The 22,168-nt window shown below is 41.9% G+C and overlaps 1 protein-coding gene across 2 annotated transcripts in view; it reads left to right on the forward strand.

Moving 5' to 3' along the window:
* The first annotated feature begins 10,478 nt into the window (after positions 1-10,478).
* nfe2l1b (nuclear factor, erythroid 2-like 1b) overlaps positions 10,479-22,168 on the forward strand; it is a 44,265-nt gene continuing 32,575 nt past the window's right edge. For both annotated transcript variants that reach the window (XM_043674754.1, XM_043674755.1), the window contains exon 1: positions 10,479-11,720. In XM_043674754.1, coding sequence (XP_043530689.1) covers positions 11,205-11,720 — 516 coding nt within the window. In that variant the 5' untranslated portion in view covers positions 10,479-11,204. The remainder of the gene's footprint in view (positions 11,721-22,168) is intronic.

Consider the following 22,168-nt stretch of genomic DNA (forward strand, 5'->3'; position numbering starts at 1 on the left):
GGGTTAAAAAAGAAAATAAAAAAAAAAATAAACAGGAATGTGGTTAAATTTAAAAGAAAAATAATCAGGGGATTCGACAAAAAAAAATCAGGTGATTGTCAGGTGGTAGTGTGGGAAGAAAAACAAGAAAAAGAAAAAAAAAGACGGTTAGAGAAGCCAGAAGGTGGGTAGGCTGTCCTGATTGCTGTTGTCCTGGAGGGGGGTTTGGGGAAGCAGGACGGGCTGCCCTAGAGGTGGCCGGAAGGTGTGTCAGGGTGGACCGAGAACTGGAAGGGGCATGGAGTGGACCGGGAGCCAGAAGTGGTGTAGGGGAGGCTGCCTTAGAGTGGCCGGAAGGTGGGAGGGATGGGGGGATGCTTGCTGGATTTCTGGGGAACTGTATTGTATGCACTTTTTTTGTGTAATTGGACTGTCTTGTCTGTAAAAATGTAATTGTTACTGTCTTGTATTGATTGAAACTGGGATTTGAGGTTTGTTCACATTTCCCCGAAAACTGGTTGGACGATAGGGTTTGGGGCCTGGCTTTGCTGCTCCACTCCCTTGTAAAACTGCTGCTTTTTTATATACAGCTGTTAATGTTAATTGTTTTGTAAACTGTGAATTGTTTAATAAAATATAAAAAAAGAACAGGAGTGTCAGACATCCTGTTCACTCTCAGAGCTGGCTCTGAGGGAGCTGGATCAGTGTCAAGGATTCTCCACAAGTAAATAAAGGATAACTTGGTGACAGGATACCTGGCCTCTGTGGAGTTATTTCAGTGACGATGAGAGTACGATATAAGGACTCCAGAAGTGTTGGTCATGGACAATGGGAGGTCATTTATCAGCAAGAAATTTGACTATTTCCTAAAGTCGAATGGAATTCAGCATGTTCAAAAAAACAGGAGTGTCAAAAACCCTGTTCCCTCTGAGAGCTGGCCCGGAGGGAGCTGGATCAGTGTCAAGGATTCTCTGTTTGTAAATAATGGGTGACTTGGTGATGGGATACTGGCTCTGTGGAGGTATTTCAGATACATTCCTTGTAACTAATTTTATGAAACATTATTGGGGGTTGGCAGTAATGTGGTGTAATCAGATCAGCCATGATCTTATTGAATGGCAGAGCAGACCTATCTACAGTATAGGTCTTCGTCGATCAGTATGGAATTGAAGTGCCAATCTAGATTTCATGCTCAAGTCTCCAATGTGGGATTTGCACCCTAGCATTCAGAAAAACAAGGAAGTATTCTACTTACTGAGCCATTGACACGACCTTAGTAAACCTCATCTTGTTTGTATTCACCTCTGTTTTCCCAAGCTTGACATATTTAGACATGTCAAAGGTCCCCTGGGATTGGAGCATCACCCTTCAATGTAGCATCAAACATTGGTCAACAATAGCCATTTTCCATGCAATGTAGCTGATGGAGCCAGCAATTAAACTACATGTACTGTCAAGTCAAGTCCAGGAGCATGTATGCAAACTTCAGCGTGAATTAATACTTTCAGGAGCTCCTTTCTAGGAAGGTTTCACCATCATGAAATGTGAGCTGAAGAAACATTCTCCATTCCAGAACACAACTTCAATCCATCATTACCAGTGACTACAATAGGCTGCTACCATAGGTCTTAATACCTGGTATACATTTAGCAACAAACATCACCATCTGTTTTTATTTGGGTACACACACACCCCATTGGTCCAGATTGTTTTCAAGAGCTAAAATTCAGGGACTAAGATCCAAGTCTTGGACTTATCCAGAGCAGTGAATGCTCTAAATATCTCTGAGGGAATTGCTGAAACAGATAGTGTGACAGAGTTACTGAGCTTGATTATGAAAGGATTTTATTGATAGGGTGAGGGAGTTACAACGTCCAACTGTGCACTGAATCCCAATGGACTGAATCCATTCCCATTCACTGCCATTACAAAGAATTTCAATGAGTCATACCCTTTTTCTGCATTCTTTGCAGGATTGCAATGGACTAAACTTAATGCCATTGTACCCAATCTGTTCTCCAATAATATTGAAACAAGACATCCTGTGTCAAGAATAAAACATTCCTCAGTTGTCCCGTGCTTTCTGAAATGGCCTTAAGAGCTGGAGGTGCAGTTCTCTGTACAATGTTGGAATCACATGACCTTCCTTTGTACTTCACATGGGTGTAGTTGCCTGGCAGGAAGGTAATGATTTATAAAAGGATATCACGTGAGATTTCTTATTTTATGTACTGTAAAAGAAGGTGTTTTAGTCTTTTGATGCTACAAGCCATGTGTAAAACAGTAATGGGATACCAGAACTGTGCAGATTTGTGTCACAGTTTGATACGGTGCTATAATAATTACAAACTAATTACTATAGGGGATGCACTAAATATTCTCACAGTTGTTCATCAGCCATTGGAAGGGCTGTGATTGTAACGTTTAGGAAATATATAATTTTCAGACCTTGGTATACAGCTCCTTTGAAGGAATAATTGGTGCCTATTGAATAAGACGTTAAACTGAGGCTCTTCCTGTCCTCTGAAGTTCCCATGGCACTACTCAAAGAGCTGGAACATGCTCCCAGACTCCTGGTCAATGTTTATCCCTCAGTCAACATGACAACAACAGCTTGTTTGGTCATTTATCATATTGCTGTTTCCTTGCTGAGAGTGAATTGCCTGCCACATTTCTTACAACACTGACTTCAGAAACGACTCTACTGGCTGTAACACACTGTAGATGCCCTCAGGCCATGAAAAGTACTATATAAATGTGATTTACTTTATCCACAGTTCAGCGAAAGCCAGCTTCAACAACACAAAAGTTGTGATTTTTAAAGAGTATACTGACTTTTTTTATATGAGTGATGCGTATAATACAACTCAAGTACATTCCTTGGATTTATTGACTTCAGGCTTCTCACTCAACTACAGTAACCATTTTCTTTAAATGAAGACTTTTGTTCCTTTTTCTTTCCTGATACTGCCCTATGCTGGACATCACCCCTTTGGTGCTAACTGGTTTCTAATGCCTCACATATGTCCATCCTTGTTGCTCATGGCTAATTAGCATGTAAAAACACTAGTCACTACCTCAATTGTTAATCAGAGATTTATCTTTCATGTTTTACAACCAATAAAAGGAATCATTTCTAGGAAGTTTTGTTTTATACAGCGCTATATAATAAATCATTAATGATAAATAAATTGTTAAATCCTTCTGTTTTCAATATGTAAACATCTAACCAAGATGGCGGCACAGTATTAGGGCTGTGTTTGGCCTTCTGAGCCTGGTGCCTGTCCGCTTTCCTTTATTTTTGTTTCATTCTCTTTAAAGCCTTCTGCGACAGGGCCATCAGCACCAGCACAGCAGCGAGAGCGGGCCATTTGCAGAATGGTGGCCGTCTTCTGGCATATGGAAGGGGCGACAGCATGTTCGTGCCTCCTCCCATCAATCGGCGGCGGTAAAGCTCCTCCTGAAAATTGGCGCCATTGGAATCGGCAGCATGTTTGTGCCTCCTCCAGGGGATGGAAGTGCCGGTAGTGGCAGCAACAGCAAATCTCTCCCCTGCAATCGGAGTATGGCAACTTTGTCCACTTTTCACTGTACGCCTGTACTTGAGCACGTGACAATAAAATCTAATTCTGGTAAGATACAACATAGAAGGCTATTTAGCCCATCATGAATGAGTGCTCTAATTTTTTTCCACTCCCTTGCACTTTCCCCACAGCCCTATTTTTTTTTCCCTCCCTTTCAAGCATTTAATTGAATTGTCTTTTGTAATGTAACTAGAGAATTTGCTTTTGTTCTGTCAGGCAGTGCATTCCAGATAGAGGCAGGAGTAGGCTAATTAGCCCCTCAAGCCAAAGCCTAGTCAGATCATGTATCTTCACTCCATCTATCCATTTTTGCCATTATCACAATCTTAACAGAGAAGATGATAGCCAAGTGGCAATATGGCTACCCTATTAATCTAGAGACTCAGGTTCAAATCCAACCATAGCAGATAGTGGAAACTGAATTCAATAAAAATCTGGAATTAAGAGTCTAGTGAAACAGTTGACTATTATTGGAAAAACCTATCTGGTTTTCTAACATCCTTTAGGGAAGGAAATCTGCTGTCTTTACCTGGTCTGGTCTACATGTCACTCCAGACCCAGAGCACTCAACCAGTAAATGTTGGTCCAGCCAGTGATGCCCACGTCCTGTGAATACATTAGAAAAATCTATCAAAACACTTATTGCTCATCCCTAATTGTCCCTGGTGAAGGTAGTGCTGAGCAGTCTCCTTGAATCAGTGCAGTCTTTGTAGTATAGGGACATCCATAGAGCTACTGTACTGTATAAAATAAACTTTTGTCAGGGGTTTAGTCAACTCAGAAATAGCTATTTTTGTTAGAAGCAAACTTATTCTCACAATAAGTGGAAAGGCTGGTTAAAAAACTAACGTATAATGTGCAATTAAACTGTATCCCCTTGATCCCAAACATACAACACATTCACATGAAAGGTGAGATAGTGTAGCTGTGCAGAAATGATACGGCTTTTTAAAACAAAACACAAAGGGAAGTTCAGTGGGTAATAGAATGCTAGCTTTTTATCTTTTTATCTCAAAAGCTATGGGGTTTAAAAATAGGTCTTGTGAAAAGTGTACAAGTAACTAGTTACACCACAGCTGGAATATTGTGAACAGAAATGACTCCCTTATTTAAGGAGAGATATACTGGAATTGGAGGTATTCCAATGAAGGTTCACTAGGTTGATTCTGAGTACAGAGGGATTTTCTTCTGAGATGTTGAATAGGTTGGCTTATACTCATTGGAGTTTAGGAGGAGAGGAGACCTTACTGAAGCACATAAGGTACTTAGCAGACTTCACTGGAGAAATCTATAGAGGTTGCTTTTCCTGAGGGAGAGGTTAGGATCAGAGAGTATCATCTAAGAGTAAGCAGTTGCCCATTTTTGATAGTTTTTTTTTAAGAGGATATTGAATATGTGGAATTCTTTACCGCTGAGGGCAGTCAAGGATGGGTTGTTAAGTATATTCAAGACCAAGACAGATTTTTAATCATGAATGGAATCAAAGGTTATGGTGGTAAGGCAGTAAAGTGGAGTTGAGGATTATTGGATCAGCTATGAACTTTCTGAATGACGGAGTGGATTTGAGGGGCTGAATGGCCTGCTTTGCTCCTACATCTTATGGTCTTATCTCAGACTTAAAATTAACAATTGAGTAATCAACTGCCATTTGCATTGGAGTGTTTCAAACTTCTATCAGCCTTAGAGTCATAGAGATGTACAGCATGGAAACAGACCCTTTGGTCCAACCTGTCCATGCCGACCAGATATCCCAACCCAATCTAGTCCCACCTGCCAGCACCCGGCCCATATCCCTCCAAACCCTTCCTATTCATATATCCAACCAAATGCTTCTTAAATGTTGCAATTGTACCAGCCTCCACCACATCCTTTGGCAGCTATTCCATACACATACCACCCGCTGCGTGAAAAAGTTGCATCTTAGGTCTCTTTTATATTTTTCCACTCTCACCCTAAACCTATGCCCTCTAGTTCTAGACTCCCCGACCCCAGGGAAAAGACCTTGTCTATTTATCCTATCCATGCCCCTCATAATTTTGTAAACCTCTATAAGGTCACTCTTCAGCCTCCGACGCACCGGGGAAAACAGCCCCAGCCTGTTCAGCCTCTCCCTGTAGCTCAGATCCTCCAACCCTGGCAACATCCTTGTAAATCTTTTCTGAACCCTTTCAAGTTTCACAACATCTTTCTGATAGGAAGGAGACCAGAATTGCACGCAATATTCCAACAGTGGCCTAACCAATGTCCTGTACAGCTGCAACATGACCTCCCAACTCCTGTACTCAATATTCTGACCAATAAAGGAAAGCATACCAAACACCTTCTTCACTATCCTATCTACCTGCGACTCCACTTTCAAGGAGCTATGAACCTGTACTTCAAGGTCTCTTTTTTCAGCAACACTCCCTAGGACCTTACCATTAAGTGTGTAAGTCCTGCTAAGATTTGCTTTCCCAAAGCAGATGTTTTATTCCAAAAGGCCTAGTTCTTACTTGAAAGTCCTGACCCTAATCCCAGACTCCCTAGTCAGTGAAACGATTTTCCCACGATGAGCTCTAAGGATTAGTCCAATAGCAGTGTCATTATGCCAGTATATCAGCTCAAATCTGTCTTGTTTACAACTCAGCATTATTTTTACAGAGAGATTTGGTTTATTGGTTATTGAACATATTCAAGACACAGTTTGATTAATTTTGGGTAGCAAGAATTGAGGATATGGAAAAGTGCAGGAAGGTAGAGCTGAAGTTGAAGGTGATGATGGTGTAGGGGCAATGTCACTGGACGAGGAATCTAGAGACCCAGCTAGTGGAATTTAAATTCAATTAATTATAATCTGGAATGTAAATTTAGTCTCCATAATGGTCACCATGAAACTATCACTGATCATGTTGAAACACATCAGTTTCATTAATATCCTTTTGAAAAGGAAGAATGCTGTCCTCACTCACTCTGGCCTACATGCGACTCTTGATCCATTACCGTCACATTGACTCTTTACTGCTCACTGCCTTGACACTGGCAAGCCACTCAATTTAAAGGCAATTAGGGAGAGGCAACAAATGCTGGCCTTACCAACGATGCCCATATCCCAAGATATGACTTGTTAAAATCCATGATCTTATTGAATGGGAAAGCTGCTGGCTAAGAGCAATGTGGCCTTCTCTTTTACATTATATCTTATTTACCATTCATTAGCATTTGCTACTACTATGGGGGAATATTTAAATGAGAATGGTGAGGTGATAGGAATCTGTCCAGTGAGATAAAATTGATTGAACTGCAAACGGAAATTAAAGATAGAGAAGTAGAAAGCAAAAATGAAAGGCAGGGGAAAATAAGGACCAGCAACAAATTAGGCCATAGTACAAATAAATGTAGAAAATTGTTAAAGAGACAAGTCTAGAGATACTACTTCTAAATACTCAAAGTATTAATAAGGTATACAAATTAACATCATAAGTAGTTGTAAAGGGGTACAATATGATTGTGGCTACAGACACGTAGCTGTGGGGTGACCAAAGCTATGAACTGACCATCCAAAAATATTCAGTCTTTAGGAAGGACGGGGAAAAAAGAAACAAGAGGTGGAGTGGCGTTGTCAAAGATGAAATAATAGGAAAGGATATTGGCTCAGAAATAAGAATCAGACTGGATGGAAGTAAGAAGTAACAAGGGGCATAAAATGTTAATCAGAGTTGACTATAATCCTCCAAACAGTAGAGATAAGATAGGAAAAACAGTAAACAGGAGAACAGAGATGCATGCAATAAGGGTGCTCCAGTAATCATGGGTGATTTTAATCCACATGTAGGCTGAGCAAACCACGTTATCAAGATTTTATTGCAACAAGAATATTGAGACACTAACTAGGGAACAGGTTATCCTATATTTGATTGTGCAATTTGAAGGGGTTAATTAATAACCTTGTTGTGAAAGGGCCTTTAGGAAAAAAGTGAACTTAATATGATATAACTCTTCATTTGGATAGAAAGTTGAATCCAATATGAAATGATGGTCCTAAATCTAAACAAAGTAAATTACATAAGCTTGAGGGGTGAGTTGGATGTGATAGATTGGGTACCTTCATTAAAAAGCAATGGCTACTACTTAAGGAACAAATATATGCATTACAACAGTTAGTCATTCTTTTTGGGTGAAAGAATACCACGGGAAAAATGGCCCAACAATGGCTATTCAAAGAAACTATTGCTAGTATTAGACTCAAAAATAAGTCATATAAAGTTGCCAGAAAAGTTGAAAACCTGAGGAGTAGTTGAGCAAAGGAGAAAGGAAAAGTAGAGTATGGAATAAACTTGCAAGAAACATAAAATGGACTGCAAGAGCTTAAGTATGAAAACATTAAAAGGTTATTCAAGTCAAATATTCACTCCTTACAGTCTGAAACGGGAAAATTGATAATGGAGAACAAGGAAACAGAGGCACAATTAAATAATTACTTTAGTTCTGTCTTTACAGAAAAGTCCCATAAATACTCAGGATGCAAGCATCTAGTGGGAAGTAGGAATTGAAAGAAAGTAACACTAGTTTAAAAAAAAATGAGGACATTAATGGGACTGAAACCTGAGAAGTCCCAAAGGACTACACACAAGGATAGAGGTGGCTATGGAGATAGTGGATGTGTTGGTTGTCAGCTTCTGAAATTCTGTAAATGACCTGTCAGTCTGGAGGGTGAAAAATATAATTATTATTTAAAAACAGAGGGAGGAAATAATAGAAAATTGCTGATTGGTCTCACACCAATAGTACAGAAATGCTGGAATTCATCATGTAGGATGTGATAACAGAAGACTTAGGAAATGCCAGTGGGTTTACCCAAGGTCTATATGAATTTATGAAAGGGAAATCACATTTGACAAACGTAGTGGAATTCTTTTGAGAACATGATCCAGAATAGATAATGAAAAACAAGTGGATGGGGTATATTTGAATTAATAGAAAAACAGAATGACAGAGTCAGTGGTGACTGGTTGGGAAGGAGTGATGTCCAAAGGGACCTGGGTGTCATTGTACACCAGGCATTGAAAGCAAGTGTGCAAGTGCCACAATGAGTTAGAAAGACAAATGGTATGTTGGTCTTCATTGTACATGGGATATTATACAGGATTATAAATGTCTTACTGTAGCTGTACAGGGCCCCTAGATAAGACCACAGAGTCATAAGATTTGTATAGCAGAGAAACAGATCCTTCAGTCCAACTCGTCTATGCTGATCAGATATTCTAAATGAATCTCGTCCCATTTGCCAGCATTTGGCCCATATCCCTCCAAACCCTTCCTATTTATGTACCATTCCAGATGCCTTTTAAATGTTGTAATTGTACAGGCCTCCACCAGTTCCTCTGGCAGCTTATTCCACACGCATACTATCCTTTACATAAGAGTGTTGCCCCTCAGGTGCCTTTTAAATCTTTTCCTGTTCACCTTAAAACTTTACCCTTTAGTTTTGGACTCCCCTACCCTGGGAAAAAAAAAGATGTTGGCTATTGATTCTATCCATTCCCTCATGATTTTATAAATCTCTACAAGGTGACTCCTTAGACTCTGATGCTTCAGGGAAGAAAGCCCCCTGCCTTTTCATCCTCTCCTTATCACTCAAACCCTGCAACTCTGGCAACACCATTGTAAATCTTTTCTGAACCCTTTCAAGTTTAATAACATCTTTCCTATAGCAAGAGGACCCAGAATTGAACGCAGTATTCTAAAAGTGGCCTAACTAATGTCCTCTACAGTTGCAACATGATACCTTAACTCCTATGCTCAATGCACTCCCAATAAAGCAGAAAGTGACTCTCCAGCATCTACAATCCTCAAAGTCAAAAAGGCTAGTGCTGGAAAAGCACAGCAGGTCAAGCAGCATCCGAGGAGCAGGCGAGTCAACATTTTGGGCATGAGCCTTTCACCAAGAATGTTGCCATTGACTCTCCTACTCCTCAGATGCTGCCTGACCTGCTGTGCTTTTCCAGCACTCACCTATAAGGGCAAGCATACCAAATGCCTTCTTCACTACCTGTGACTCCACTTTCAAGAAAATATGAACCTGTACCCCAAGGTTGCTTTATTTAGCAATAGTCCCCAGGACCTTACCATTAAATGAGTAAGTCCTGCACTAGTTTGCCTTACCAAAAAGCAACACCTAACATTTATCTAAATTTTACTCCATCTGTCTCTCCTCAGCCCATCTGATCATGGTCCCATTGTATTAGGAGATAACCTTCTTCACTGTCCACTACACCTCCTATTTTGGGGTCATCTGCAAATTTACGAGTCATGCCAGAATATGTTTAAGATATGATTTGGAGATGCCGGTGTTGGACTGGGTGTACAAAGTTAAAATTCACACAACACCAGGTTATAGTCCAACAGGTTTAATTGGAAGCACACTAGCTTTCAGATCGTCGCTCCTTCATCAGGTGGTAGTTTAAGATAGATTTCTAGAGGCTAAAGGTATCAGTTCTGACAGTTTCTCTCTCTATAGATGCTGCCAGACTTGCTGAGTTTTTCCAGCAATTTCTGCTTTTCTTACAGATCTTCAGTATCACGTTTCACTTCACCGTATCAGAATCTGTGCCTGCTCAGAACAGCAGTGTCAGTGATTAACCTTGCAATTCTGTGCAGAATCCAGGAACTGAAAGTAAACAGGCTGTTTCCCCTCTCCAACATGGCCACCTTCCTACCCAACACCTCAGGTCACATAGCAGCTGCTCGGTCCTCAGCTTCGCGGAGCCCATGGTCATGCGCCTCGCTCCGTCCCACCCCTGGAGCGGAAAAAAATCTGCAAGTCATGGTGTCACGGGGCAGGGGGGTGAGGGGGAGGGGCAAAGCAACCGTTAAACTCCAGCCCCGCCGCCAACTGCGACGCTTCCCACGACCAAACAACCGTTAATTCACTCAACAAACGCTTGAAGTGCGGCCCAACCTTCATCGATCAAACAAAGGAGACAAAAAAATAACATTCGAAGCCGCCCCACGCTCGAAGCCGCCGGCTCCCGGGAGCCTAGGCCATCCTTGCCGCATAGCAACAGGCCACGCCCTCCTGCCCGGCGCCGATTGGCTGGTACCAGAAAGGCGGCACCCAGTCCGTTGACATGCGCCGTGGGATTGGTTAGAGGAGCTGTCCACCAGGAGGCGGGCGGGTGGTCCGGATGCGGAAGTGGTGTTGTTGCTGCTGTTGCTCTTCTTCCCGTCACAAGTTGAAGTGGAGCGGCCCAGTCCAGTCACAACAAACAGATAAAACCCCGCACATGGAGTTGACCGGCGGCCACCGCTTGGGGCGTCTGTAAGAAAGAACCTGCCGACCGCGTGGGGCCTAACCAAACCGGAGCCTGGATCCAGAGGGAAAGGCTCGGGGGGGGCTTTGGACCAGGAAGAGGAATGAGCAGGAGACTGCGTTAACGTTAGCGCCCGACGAAGGAGGAAGTGATTCCCTTCACAAAACAGACCCGGCGCGGGTCAAAAGGGCTGGGACTTGCCATACGTTTTTTTAAACTAGTGTTTTTCTTTGTTTTTTTTTAATTTGAAAGTCGGACGGAGAGAAGAGTCCGTTAGCCGGGGATCTGTAGATTTCACCTCCCCCGCCTGCTACTTTTAAAAACAATTTGACTGTAATTATTGGAAGGGAAGATGCTCCCCCTGAAGAAGTATTTCACAGAGGGTCTTATCCAGTTCACTATCCTCCTGAGTCTGATGGGGGTCCGGGTGGACATTGACTCTTATCTGAATGCTCAGCTGCCCCCTTTCCGCGAAATTATCTTGGGCCAGAGCTCGGCTTATACCCAGACTCAGTTCCACAACTGGAGGAACACGCTGGACGGCTACGACCTTCACCCGAAGAGCGTGGACCTGGACTACTACTTCACGTCCAGGAGGCTGCTGAACGACGTGAGGGGCTTGGACCGGCTGCTGGTGCCCAGCACCGAACTCAGCGCCTGGCTGGTGCACAGCAGCAGCGGCGGTGGCAGCCGGGAGGCGGACAGCTCGGTGGCCGCCCCGCAGCCCAGCCTGCCGTTGGACAACCCGAGTGGGGTGAACGAGGTGACCGATCCGGAGAGTGGGAACAGAGACAACGGTTCCTCTGAGCAGGTCGAGGAGAACTTGGGAGCAGTGGGATTGCCATTAAGTAGCGAGTTGACCAAGGAGGTATTTTAAACCTAGTGAACATCACCATTTAACTCGAGTGCTGACCCGGATATCTTAAAACTGCATTGTCTTGTTTTCAAGTAGCAAACAGCTAAAAAGGCGAAATAAATACGGATGCTGTAAATCAGAAACAAAAACAGAAGCTGTTGGAAAAGCTGAGCAGGTCTGGTAGCATCTATGAAGAGAAATCAAAGTTAACGTTTCGGGTCCGGTGACCCTTAGAAACAAAATAACTGCCCAAGATAGAAACTCCACCCTCTTATGTACAGATGTAATCTACACGTGCTTTCCTGTTAAATCAGAATTTTGCCTCATCTGTTAGGTTACAACTTGACGTGAAGCATTTAATCTCTATCATTGTGAAACAATGCACCACCTTTAACTTAAGTTTGATTTAGTTTCACAACATTGCTCGTTAAAAGGAAGTAAACATCAGTGATGAGGTAATGCTCAGTTTAAAAGGTAGAGCTTGGCTAAAATGGCTGCTCTTAGTATCTGCAGAATGGTAGATAACCCAAACTGAATCAAATATAAAATTCATCACAAAAGTGATAACATGAATGTTATCATCCTGCAACTTAAACTTGATTTTCATTGTCCCAATTCAATAGGCTGCCTAAAAGTTCTAAACTTTACAACAGGAGCTCATTTGTTCCCATGTGCTCGGACACAAATGGGGACTATGGTCTTTGAGGCTTTGCAGACTGAGGTTATAAGAAATAATAACTATATTACCTTTCTCAACCAACTCTATCATTCTGAAGAAGGGTCACACTGGATTCCATGCTAACACTTTTTCCCCAAAAGTACCAGATATGTTGAGTTACTCCAGCATTTGTGTATCACCTTCCATTCTCAACATCTCTCTCTGCCTTAAACGTTTTATTTAGAATCTGAGAATTATGTCCTTAACCTATTAAGGCATAATCCTTTGTCTATGGACTCTCAATGGTTGGCGTTTATATGTTGCCTGTTCTAATAGTATGACAGCTCAAGGACTGTTAACATCAACAGGATGCTGACAACCCAAATTTGACTCCAACTGTCAGAGATGTTGGGACAAAAGCTTGATGGAAGATAGGCTTGAAGGGGTCTATAAAAAATGTCAAGAGGGTTTTTTTTGGGACAAGTTTATTGAGACCTATACAGGCCCCAAGTATCAATGTGAACTGAGGCGATGTACAAGAGGCTAGAATTATAAGACTGTGGAGGCCTCTTAAGGTTTTAGGAATATTGCAGAGTTTGAGAGAGAGAAAAGTGGTGAGTTAGGAATGATAATTAATTAAAACTTGCAGTTCACAACCACAAGACAGTATAGATTGCAAGCACTGGGGATAATCAAAACTATCAGGTGCATCAAACAGTAGTATTTCCATTGATGATGATCTGGTAGATCTGACCTGGGATAGAATTGTCTGTGGTGGGTCTTGTGGTGCAGTGTTAGTATCCTTGTATCTAGGTCAGAAGGCAGGGTTCAAGTCTCACCTGCCCTGGAAGAATATCTGGAAAGTTTTCTTTAAAGTTTTGACTTTTTAGAATCATCTGTGCTCCTTTTAGATTGCAAGTATTTCTAGAGTTGCATGAACGGATGGATTATGGATTGCAGCCGCTGTCACTGGTGTAACAGATGCCCATCACATGTCCCAGTGGGATCAAACCACCATAAGGGACCATTTGAGAACAAGGCATGTGATATTTGGAAGTTGGTGAGAGTGAGCAAATTATCAGTTGTATTTTTTTTATTTTGTTTTGAGAGCACTGAATGTTTGAGGGGGTGGGGGCGGTGAAGCTAGGAAGAGGGATTCATATTAGGAAATGCTCTTTAGGTCATAAAACAACAATACAGTTAAGGCAAGAGCGAAAGATTACTGTCTGTATCAGTTGTGATATTGATTAAACATCCCTCTTGCTTTGGTAACTTCAGCCAAGTTTCCTAACTATGTTACTGAAATCTATATATTCTGACCAGGTATGATCTAAAGTTCGATCATATTTTTTTCCAAGCGTCAGTCCTTTTAAAATAGATCCTTGTGCAGCTCAGTCTTGGGGTAGATGTTTCATGCCCAGGGCTTCAATCTAAAGCACTGCTACTTTAGGCTGTGACATGCCTGTGCTTGAAATTCACAATATGATATGTTCCTGTTTTAATTTCTGCTGTGGAGAAAGTGAGGACTGTAGATGCTGGCGATCAGAGCTGAAAAATGTGTTGCTGGAAAAGCAGGTCAGACAGCATCCAAAGAGCAGGAGAATTGACATTTCGTGCATAAGAAGGGCTTATGCCCGAAACGTTGATTCTCCTTAATTTCTGCTGTGACCATTGCTAATGAAGAAATTTCCTTCCCCACGAGAAAGGGAAAGCAAATTGGAGAAGAAAGGAACTGAAACTGCAGGCCCTACTGTGTTCTGTTAAATCTCCTCTTTCACTTTTTCTTTATGGATCATGGAATAATTCAGTCTCTCAATTTTCCCTTACTTTGTTCACCATCAATATCTAGTTCACTTAATTTTAAAAATAGCGCATTTACTTAGCAGCTTTGATAGCCATTGGGCATCTTAAAGGACTCTGTTGCCATTAATGTACCTTTTTAAGTGTAGTCATTGTTGTAATTTAAGAACCATGGCAGCCAATATACACAGCCAGCTCCCGCAAACAGCTTGATGTTGACTAGATTATCCATTCTTGTCAAGCTTAAGATGACAAATATTGACCAGGGCAGTGGGAATAACTGCATCATTGTTTCAAAGAGTGCCATCTAATTTTTTGGGCATGAGTTCAGGTGGGGCCTTGATTTAGTTCATAGTTCATGCAAGTTTGATTCTGCCCAGTGGGGTGCAGTGGCTTCAGGTGTGTGCACCTTGCTTTCTCCCTTAATCACTCTGTTTCCCTCTTTCCCACTGGGCAGTCAATGAGGGGTCTGACTTTGGCCATCTCCCCCAGTGGTCTGTTTGTTTACTTATTCAAGTGCTGTACAAGGTTAGAGAGCTATAAATATATAAACACAAGTTGTTTCTATACTGAACCCATTAAGCAACATGACAAACACCAAATTCCAATGTAACTTCCGACAGCTGCTCTGCAAGCTATGAATGGAAACAGCAGCTTTACTGAAGATCAGGGGTGAATGTGAGGTGTGAAATGCCTAGGAATGTTTTACTACATTGAAGGTGATAAATGTAAGATGTTGCCAAAGTGGAGGAAATTATTACCATTGAGTTTAAACAGGTATCTGTTTAATCTTTGCAAAGGATTTCAAATGTATAGTGAGGCAGAATGGGAAACTCTGTTGGTTGACTAGAGACCTTGGTAAGGCACATGTGGCAATGCTGAACCGATGAGAGAAAAAAATCAGCTAAATCAGTGACTGAGGTGCGGAGAGAGAATCATGGCAGCCAGTCTGTACTCTGTACAGTTCATGAAAAAGCAATAAATCCCAATTTAGTTTTACTAATGGTGTTGATTGAGGGCTGAATGTGAGCCAGGGTACCACAGTGCCATGGAATCCCTCTGTGTCCATGTGAGAAGGCAATGTTTTCTCAAGTTTAACGTCTCAGCAGGAAGATAACTGTCACAATTCTTCCTCAGTGCTCTATACTAGGAATATCAACCTGGATTAAATGCTTAAGTCTTTTGAATGGGACTAGATTAGCGAGTTTTGAGAAGATTTGGAGCTCAGGTTGAGGTTTTGGATGTAGGTTTGCTCGCTGAGCTGAAAGTTCATTTCCAGACGTTTCGTTACCTTACTAGATAACATCTTCAGTGGACCTCATGCGAAGCAATGCTGAAAATTCCTACTTTCTATTTGTTTGTTTCTTTGGGTTGGTGATGCCATTTCCTATGAAGTCACTTCCTGTTCCTTTTCTCAGGGGGGTGGTAGATGGGGTCTAATTCGATGTGTTTGTTGATAGAGTTCCGGTTGGAATGCCATGCTTCTAGGAATTCTCGTGCGTGTCTGCTTGGCTTGTCCTAGGATGAATGTATTGTCCCAGTCAAAGTAGTGTCCTTCCTCATCCGTATGTGAGGATACTAGTGAGAGAGGGTCATGTCTTTTTGTGGCTAGTTGGTGTTCATGTATCCTGGTGGCTAGTTTTCTGCCTGTTTGTCCTAGATCATGGACTAGATTCCATGATCCTCGAACTGATTTAAGTATGTAACCATTAAACCATAACTGACTCAGAGTTCTAAACTTTGCCTAAACCAGAGCTGCTGTCCACTGGGTGATAGTGGAGCATTTTTTAGGCTACCCCTGTGCTCAGCTCAATTTTGTACGGTACCATTGGATTAGCTTTCACATCGGTAATTCAGTAGCCAAGTGCAGGAAGTCAAACCTAAGCTTCGTTATATCCTTGCCTCATCTTATCAAATTTCAATTTTTTAAAAAGAAAGGAACTTACTGATCACCTGAGAAGCTTAATAGATCTGTTTCCAGATTTCTGCTGGGAGATAGTGAGGACTGCAGTTGCTGGAGAGTCTGTCGATAAAGTGTGGCGCTGCAAAAGGCACAGCAGGTCAGGCAGCATCTGAGGAGCAAGAGTCGTCATTTTGAACATACCCTTTAGCTCAATCCTGATGAAGGGTTATGCCTAAAACGTCAGCTCTCTTGCTCCTCGGATGCTGTCTGACCTGTGCCTTTTCCAGTGCCAACCTTTCAGACCAGATTTTTACTATCCATTCTGTGTAGTTGTACTTCCCTAAACAGTCTTGTTCCAATTTAAGGTTTTTCCCTTTATTCCCAGTCAGAGGAAAATGTTTCTCTTTATAGATTTATTAAATGCTTTACATAATATGTTCAGATATAATGGAATGTTTTGCTTTTTTGAATATACTAGCCTTTTGTATGTGGTGATCAAGATTAGACCAATGCGCTGCTAGTTGGCTGTGTTGGGTTTGTCTTGCTTTTTATGAACGGTATATACCTGACTATATGAAAACTTGTAGGAGAAAGTGAGGACTGCAGATGCTGGAGATCAGAGCTGAAAATGTGTTGCTGGAATAGTGCAGCAGGTCAGGCAGCATCCAAGGAGTAGGAGAATCGACGTTTCGGGCATGAGCCCTTCAGTATGTGAAAACTTGACCAGGTATATACTGTATGTGAAAAGCAGGACAAATCCAACCAGTTCATTGGTCTAATCTTGATCATCAGCAAAGTGAAGGAACTGATGCATAATTTTGGTTCTGCCAGGGCCATTTGGCTCCTGACGTAATCGCAGCATTAGTCCAAACATGGGTAAAACATTGAACTCCAGAGGGAGGTTAGAGTGACTGCCTTGACATCCAGACACTATTTTCAGTCAAATAGTATCAAGGAGTCCCAGTAAACCTGCAGTCAGTGGGAATCATGCCACTTAACTGCTAGACAAGGCCATCTCCAATAAGAAAAATATTTAACCATTGCTCCTCAGTGTTCAATGGCATTATGATTACTGAGTCCTACTATCAACATCCTGGGCATTACTGTTGACCAGAAATTGAACTGGATTAGCTTGATAATTACTGAGGCAACAAGAGCAGCTCTGAGGTTAGGAACTCAGCAGTGTTTCATTGAAACCTGTCCTTGAGTCAGCAGCATGATGCAATAGTCTCCTCTTGCATGAAATATACAGCTCCAACACTATTGAGGCTTCCCACCAGTCAGGGCATAGCTGCTTGATTGGGACTTTGTCCACCATTCGCTTCCTTCATTTCCGATGAATTGCAACAGCCGTGTTTACCATCTACCAGATGCACTATAGTAAATTGCCAAGTGTCTTTCGATAGCACTTTACAAATCTGTAACTTGTACCACCTAAATCAAGGGCAGCAGATGCATGGGAACACCACTCCTGCAAGTTCCTCTCCAAGACTTCTCTATCTGACTTGAAACTTGCTTTTGTGTGGGGAAGTAAAGAATGGGCAGTTATTGTTGGCAAACCCCACTGTGCCTACATTTCATTGACTGGGGAAACAAATTGCCTGTTTGTGTATGCTACATCATGTTAGTGCTTTTATGTAACAATGTGCTTGAGTTGCACAAGAAAAATTGCACCTTGCCTCACCCAAAGAAAGCTTCATTGTCAGATTGCAGAGGCTAAGAACTGACTGACTTAAACTGCACAATTTCCCTCTTATATTTTGACCTCCAAGTAGGGTCAGAGATGAAGCACGCATCTAATCTGCTTGTGTTGTCAGTTCTGATGGGTATCTTAAACTTTGTGAAATCATAACCATTTCCAGCATTTATACTCAAATATGTGAGATACCTTTAAAGTTGGAATGATCCTAGTAATGCAATGAGTCAGTCTTTGACTTTCTCAACCCCAGCCATTAATTTGTTTCTGCTTTGGAGTCTTTGTGAAATCTTGCAGAATTGCTTGTGGGCTTCAGTGGATCCAGGAAGTCTGCATCTAGTGTAACATCTCTTAAGGAAGTTACCTCCCATTAAATTTTCCATATTAGAGTGATGGGTGATCTCTAAATTCTGTGCAACTACATTGTGTACCATCCCTTTCATAAGGACCCTCTTCCTATTCTCGAAACATTCAGTCTTGCTGAGGTGCAGCCAACCAGTTCTGGTCACTGTATGAAAGTGCTTCCCAAGGCTGGATTGGGATAACCAATGGGATCATGAGCTGAAATGTTGGACTCCTAAGCTCTGAGATGACAATGGCTGATGTGAACAATGAATCTAAGCGAGTTATAACAACCGTGCTCCTACTCGAACAGGCCCCTGCTTTCATGGCCTTCCTAACACACAGTTCTCATTAAGGGGTTGTGACCATTTAAGTGTCACTGTAGGATCACAAGTGGGAATTAAACTTGGAAATCACTGCCCTGTGTCTCTCTCTCTCAAGGTGCTTTGTGCATGAGATAATGTATTGAGTTTTTTGATCTCTCTAAGGCCTTGATCCCTTTCTGTCTGTGCTAGCTCCAGACTTTATAACTCTGTCCTCCTTCAACTTTGACCTCTTGCACATCCTCATTTTCATTGCCTCATTCATGGCAGTCATGCCTTCAGCTGTAAAGGCCCTTAAATCTGGAATTGCCTCAGTAAATGAGGCAGCACGGTGACTCTGGTTAGCACTGCTGCCTCACAGTACCAGGGACCTGGGTTTGATTCCAGCTTCTGATGACTGTCTGCATGGATTTGCATATTCTCAAGTGTCTGTATGGGTTTCCTTCGGGTGCTCCGGTTTCCTCCCACAATTCAAACATTTGCAGGTTAGGTGAATTGGCCATGCTAAATTGCCCCTAGTGTTCAGGGATGTGTAGGTTAGGTGCATTAGTCAGGAGTAAAATGTTGACTAGTGGGGTATGGGAATGGGTCTGGGTGGGATACTCTGGAGGGTTGGTGTGGACTTGTTGGGCTGAAGGGCCTGTTTCCACACTGTAAGGATTCTATATAAATTTCTCTGCTTCTCTACCCATGTTTTCTCCTTTAAAATAAACTTGATCAGAGGCAGATTGCAAGGGTTTTGGTGTCATCTGTTCTTATTCTGTGCAGCTTAATACTTATCTGATAATGCTCCTGTGAAGTTTTTTGGGGGATGCTTTGCTAAAGGCACTACATGTATGCAAGTTAGTTTATGGAGCTAGTGATTCAATAGTGTGGTGATTCATGTAACGCTATGACTGAGAAGATCATCCCTAGGCAGGCATGAGAGAGTGCACTGATTGCAGCGTGGGGCAGTTACTTGAATGTTTCTGGGTGTACACTGTCTTGAAGTTTAATTTAGTTATAACATGTTCTGTCAAGTACAGCAGGTCTACTGTAATGAAACCGAGCCGCCAAAAGTTCTCTGGAAAATTCCAGTTGTTCCAGTTGCATACTTAGCTGTGGGTTTACACATGATATTTGTTACATGGGAAGGATATCCAGATACTTAATGTCACCTTAGACTTTAACTGTCTGTACACTGGTAACGTAGGAACAGGAGGGGAGGGAGGTTATAAGGAGAGAGTAAGCAAATTTCTATTATAATGCATTGTAAGTGATCAGGAATGGGTTGATTTGATCAAAGCTTTCAACATATTAAAGGGGAGCAGTAGGACATAAGAATAAAAGTTTAAAAATTAGTGAGACCTCACAATTATAATTAGGAAACATCTCAATGTAATTGTTAATAGAAAGTTCACCCATCTGCACAACAGGAACCAAATTCAAAGGCTGCAAATTTTAAACCTCAGTTTAATAGCTTTCTGTAGACTCAAAGTAAGGTTTTGAAAGATAAGAGTATCAAGTCACAGATCTGTCATGATCTCTTAAAATTGCATCAGGCCTGAGGGACTTAATAGCACCCTTGAAGGTCAGGTATCCCTTTGGTAAATGTACAAAGTATCCTGTCCAAGCAAATAGATATCTATTCTAAGGTGAGGGGCCCAAAGCTCATTATTCTTAGCAGGACCTAACCATGAAAGCTCCCTTTCTATTGGCCATGTGTTCTAAGGCATTAGATTCATCAGGTATGATCTATTCTTTAAATGCTAGTGACTCCCTGCATTCGCTAACGTTTTAAGGTGTTCAAGTACACTGTCCTTAATTATAAACTCAGGACAGGACCGTAGATGTTAGGCAACCTGGTCTCTAATTTCCCTTACATTTTTTTAAGTGGAGTAACAAACATTTTTCCAATCCAATAGAATAATTGCCAAGTGTAAAGATTTGGAAAATTTTAAATAAAAGTCAAAAGAACTGCGGATAAATCAAACAAAAATACCTGGAAAAGTTGAGCAGGTCTGGCAGTATCTATGGAGTGAAATACGAAATCCGAACTGAGGAGTCACTCAAACCAAAATGTTAACTCTGACTTCTTTCCCCAGGCCGTGCCAGACCTGCTGAGTCTTTCCAGCAATTTGTTTTTATTTGGAAAGTGTTTAGTTGTAGATGATCTTCCATGTCCTAATGGCTTCATTTAAAGCTTTGGGTGGAAATGATCCTGTCCTAGGGTTTTGTCCCTTTGCTTTCTTGTTCCCCTGTTCCAGGCAAATTTGGTATTTGAGATTTTCTATTTATTTTTAATTGTTTTGTCTGTAATCTTTGTAAAGTTGGATATGTTCTCCCCATCTCCTCCCCTGGCATCACTACCATTGAATACATTAGCATGATTGTGAGAGATTTCATTTGGGCCACTTACCTTAGTATTTGATTGTCTTCCTGTCTCTCTGAAATTGTCTTTGAGATCAGTGAGGTGTGGTGACCAGGGTTGAGCTTTGTGCTGTGCTGGGCCACATTGGCAGTATGCTATTTCGTATTTCTACTGCCATTGAGAATTTTGATTTACCAAAACAACGGATGTTAAAACCTTTTGAGATGTTCACAAGCCTTGACTTTGTAAAGCTCATCCAGTAAGCCACAGAGCAGATAGGGCCCAGATTGTGTCCCTGATCAGTGTAGAATGATGTAAACCATGATCATGTTGAGCTTGGATTGGAGCAAGAAAGGTGAGTTGGAATCCCTGCATTTGATTTCAGCTGGAGGATATGACCATTGACCACACTTTGCTGCTCTCTCGATTTTATGCTTTGTGTTGATTAAGAAAATGCATCCCTCTAGTGCAAATCCTACCAACAAGCTTGTTGCTTTTTGTTTCTGTTGTGACTTTAACAGGGCTGGTCAGGCACCATTCCCCCCCATGTTTATCTGTTTTGAAGTAGTGGAGGTCAAGCAGCTGCCAGTCATGTGCTTTTCAAAAAGAAATACCACATCATCAACAACATTTTGTTCCTGGACTGATTAAAAATAACTGTTTGTTCCAATATCGAGTGATGGAAGTTCACCCAAGCATGTCAGTAACTCCATCTGGAGCCGGCCTATTTCTGTCAGCACCACTTCCAGGGGATTTCTATAGCCAGCTACTATTCTAATCTGCTACATGCAACTGCACGTGGCTGGCTGGGAGTATTGTCAACATCTCTATATTGTACACTAGTCAGAGTCCAGTCTTTCATCTTATCCTGACTTTTGTCTTGTGCAGGTGTGTTCTTGCTAAGTATTTAGCTCTGTGGATACTGTTTGTGAATGTAAATTAATTGTATACGGACAGATAATCTGGGAGCTAAACCTGTGAAATTTACTAGTAAATATAATCTTTCCCACGCATGCTACTTTTAATCAGTTACCGTATGTAAGTAATCAGCTTGCTATGTGCTGGATTTTGTTCAGGTTCCATCAGTATAGGCAGTGGGGTAAGCTGCACTGTGACTGACCTTCACCTGAGGTTCCAGGGCTTAAACCTGACTGCTGGGACCACTAATAGTGTTGATGCCTCATCTGACGTGGGGCTTGCTGATCTGCTCAGTTTATGGAGAGAGTTACGACTGCAGATCAGAGCTGAAAAATGTGTTGCTGGAAAAGCGCAGCAGGTCAGGCAGCATCAAGGAGCAGGAGAATCGACGTTTCGGGCATAAACCCTTCTTCAGGAATGAGGAGGGTGTGCCACGCAGGCTAAGATAAAAGGTAGGGAGGAAGGACTTG

The sequence above is a fragment of the Chiloscyllium plagiosum genome, chromosome 33, assembly GCF_004010195.1.
Source record: "Chiloscyllium plagiosum isolate BGI_BamShark_2017 chromosome 33, ASM401019v2, whole genome shotgun sequence".
Taxonomy (NCBI): domain Eukaryota; kingdom Metazoa; phylum Chordata; class Chondrichthyes; order Orectolobiformes; family Hemiscylliidae; genus Chiloscyllium; species Chiloscyllium plagiosum.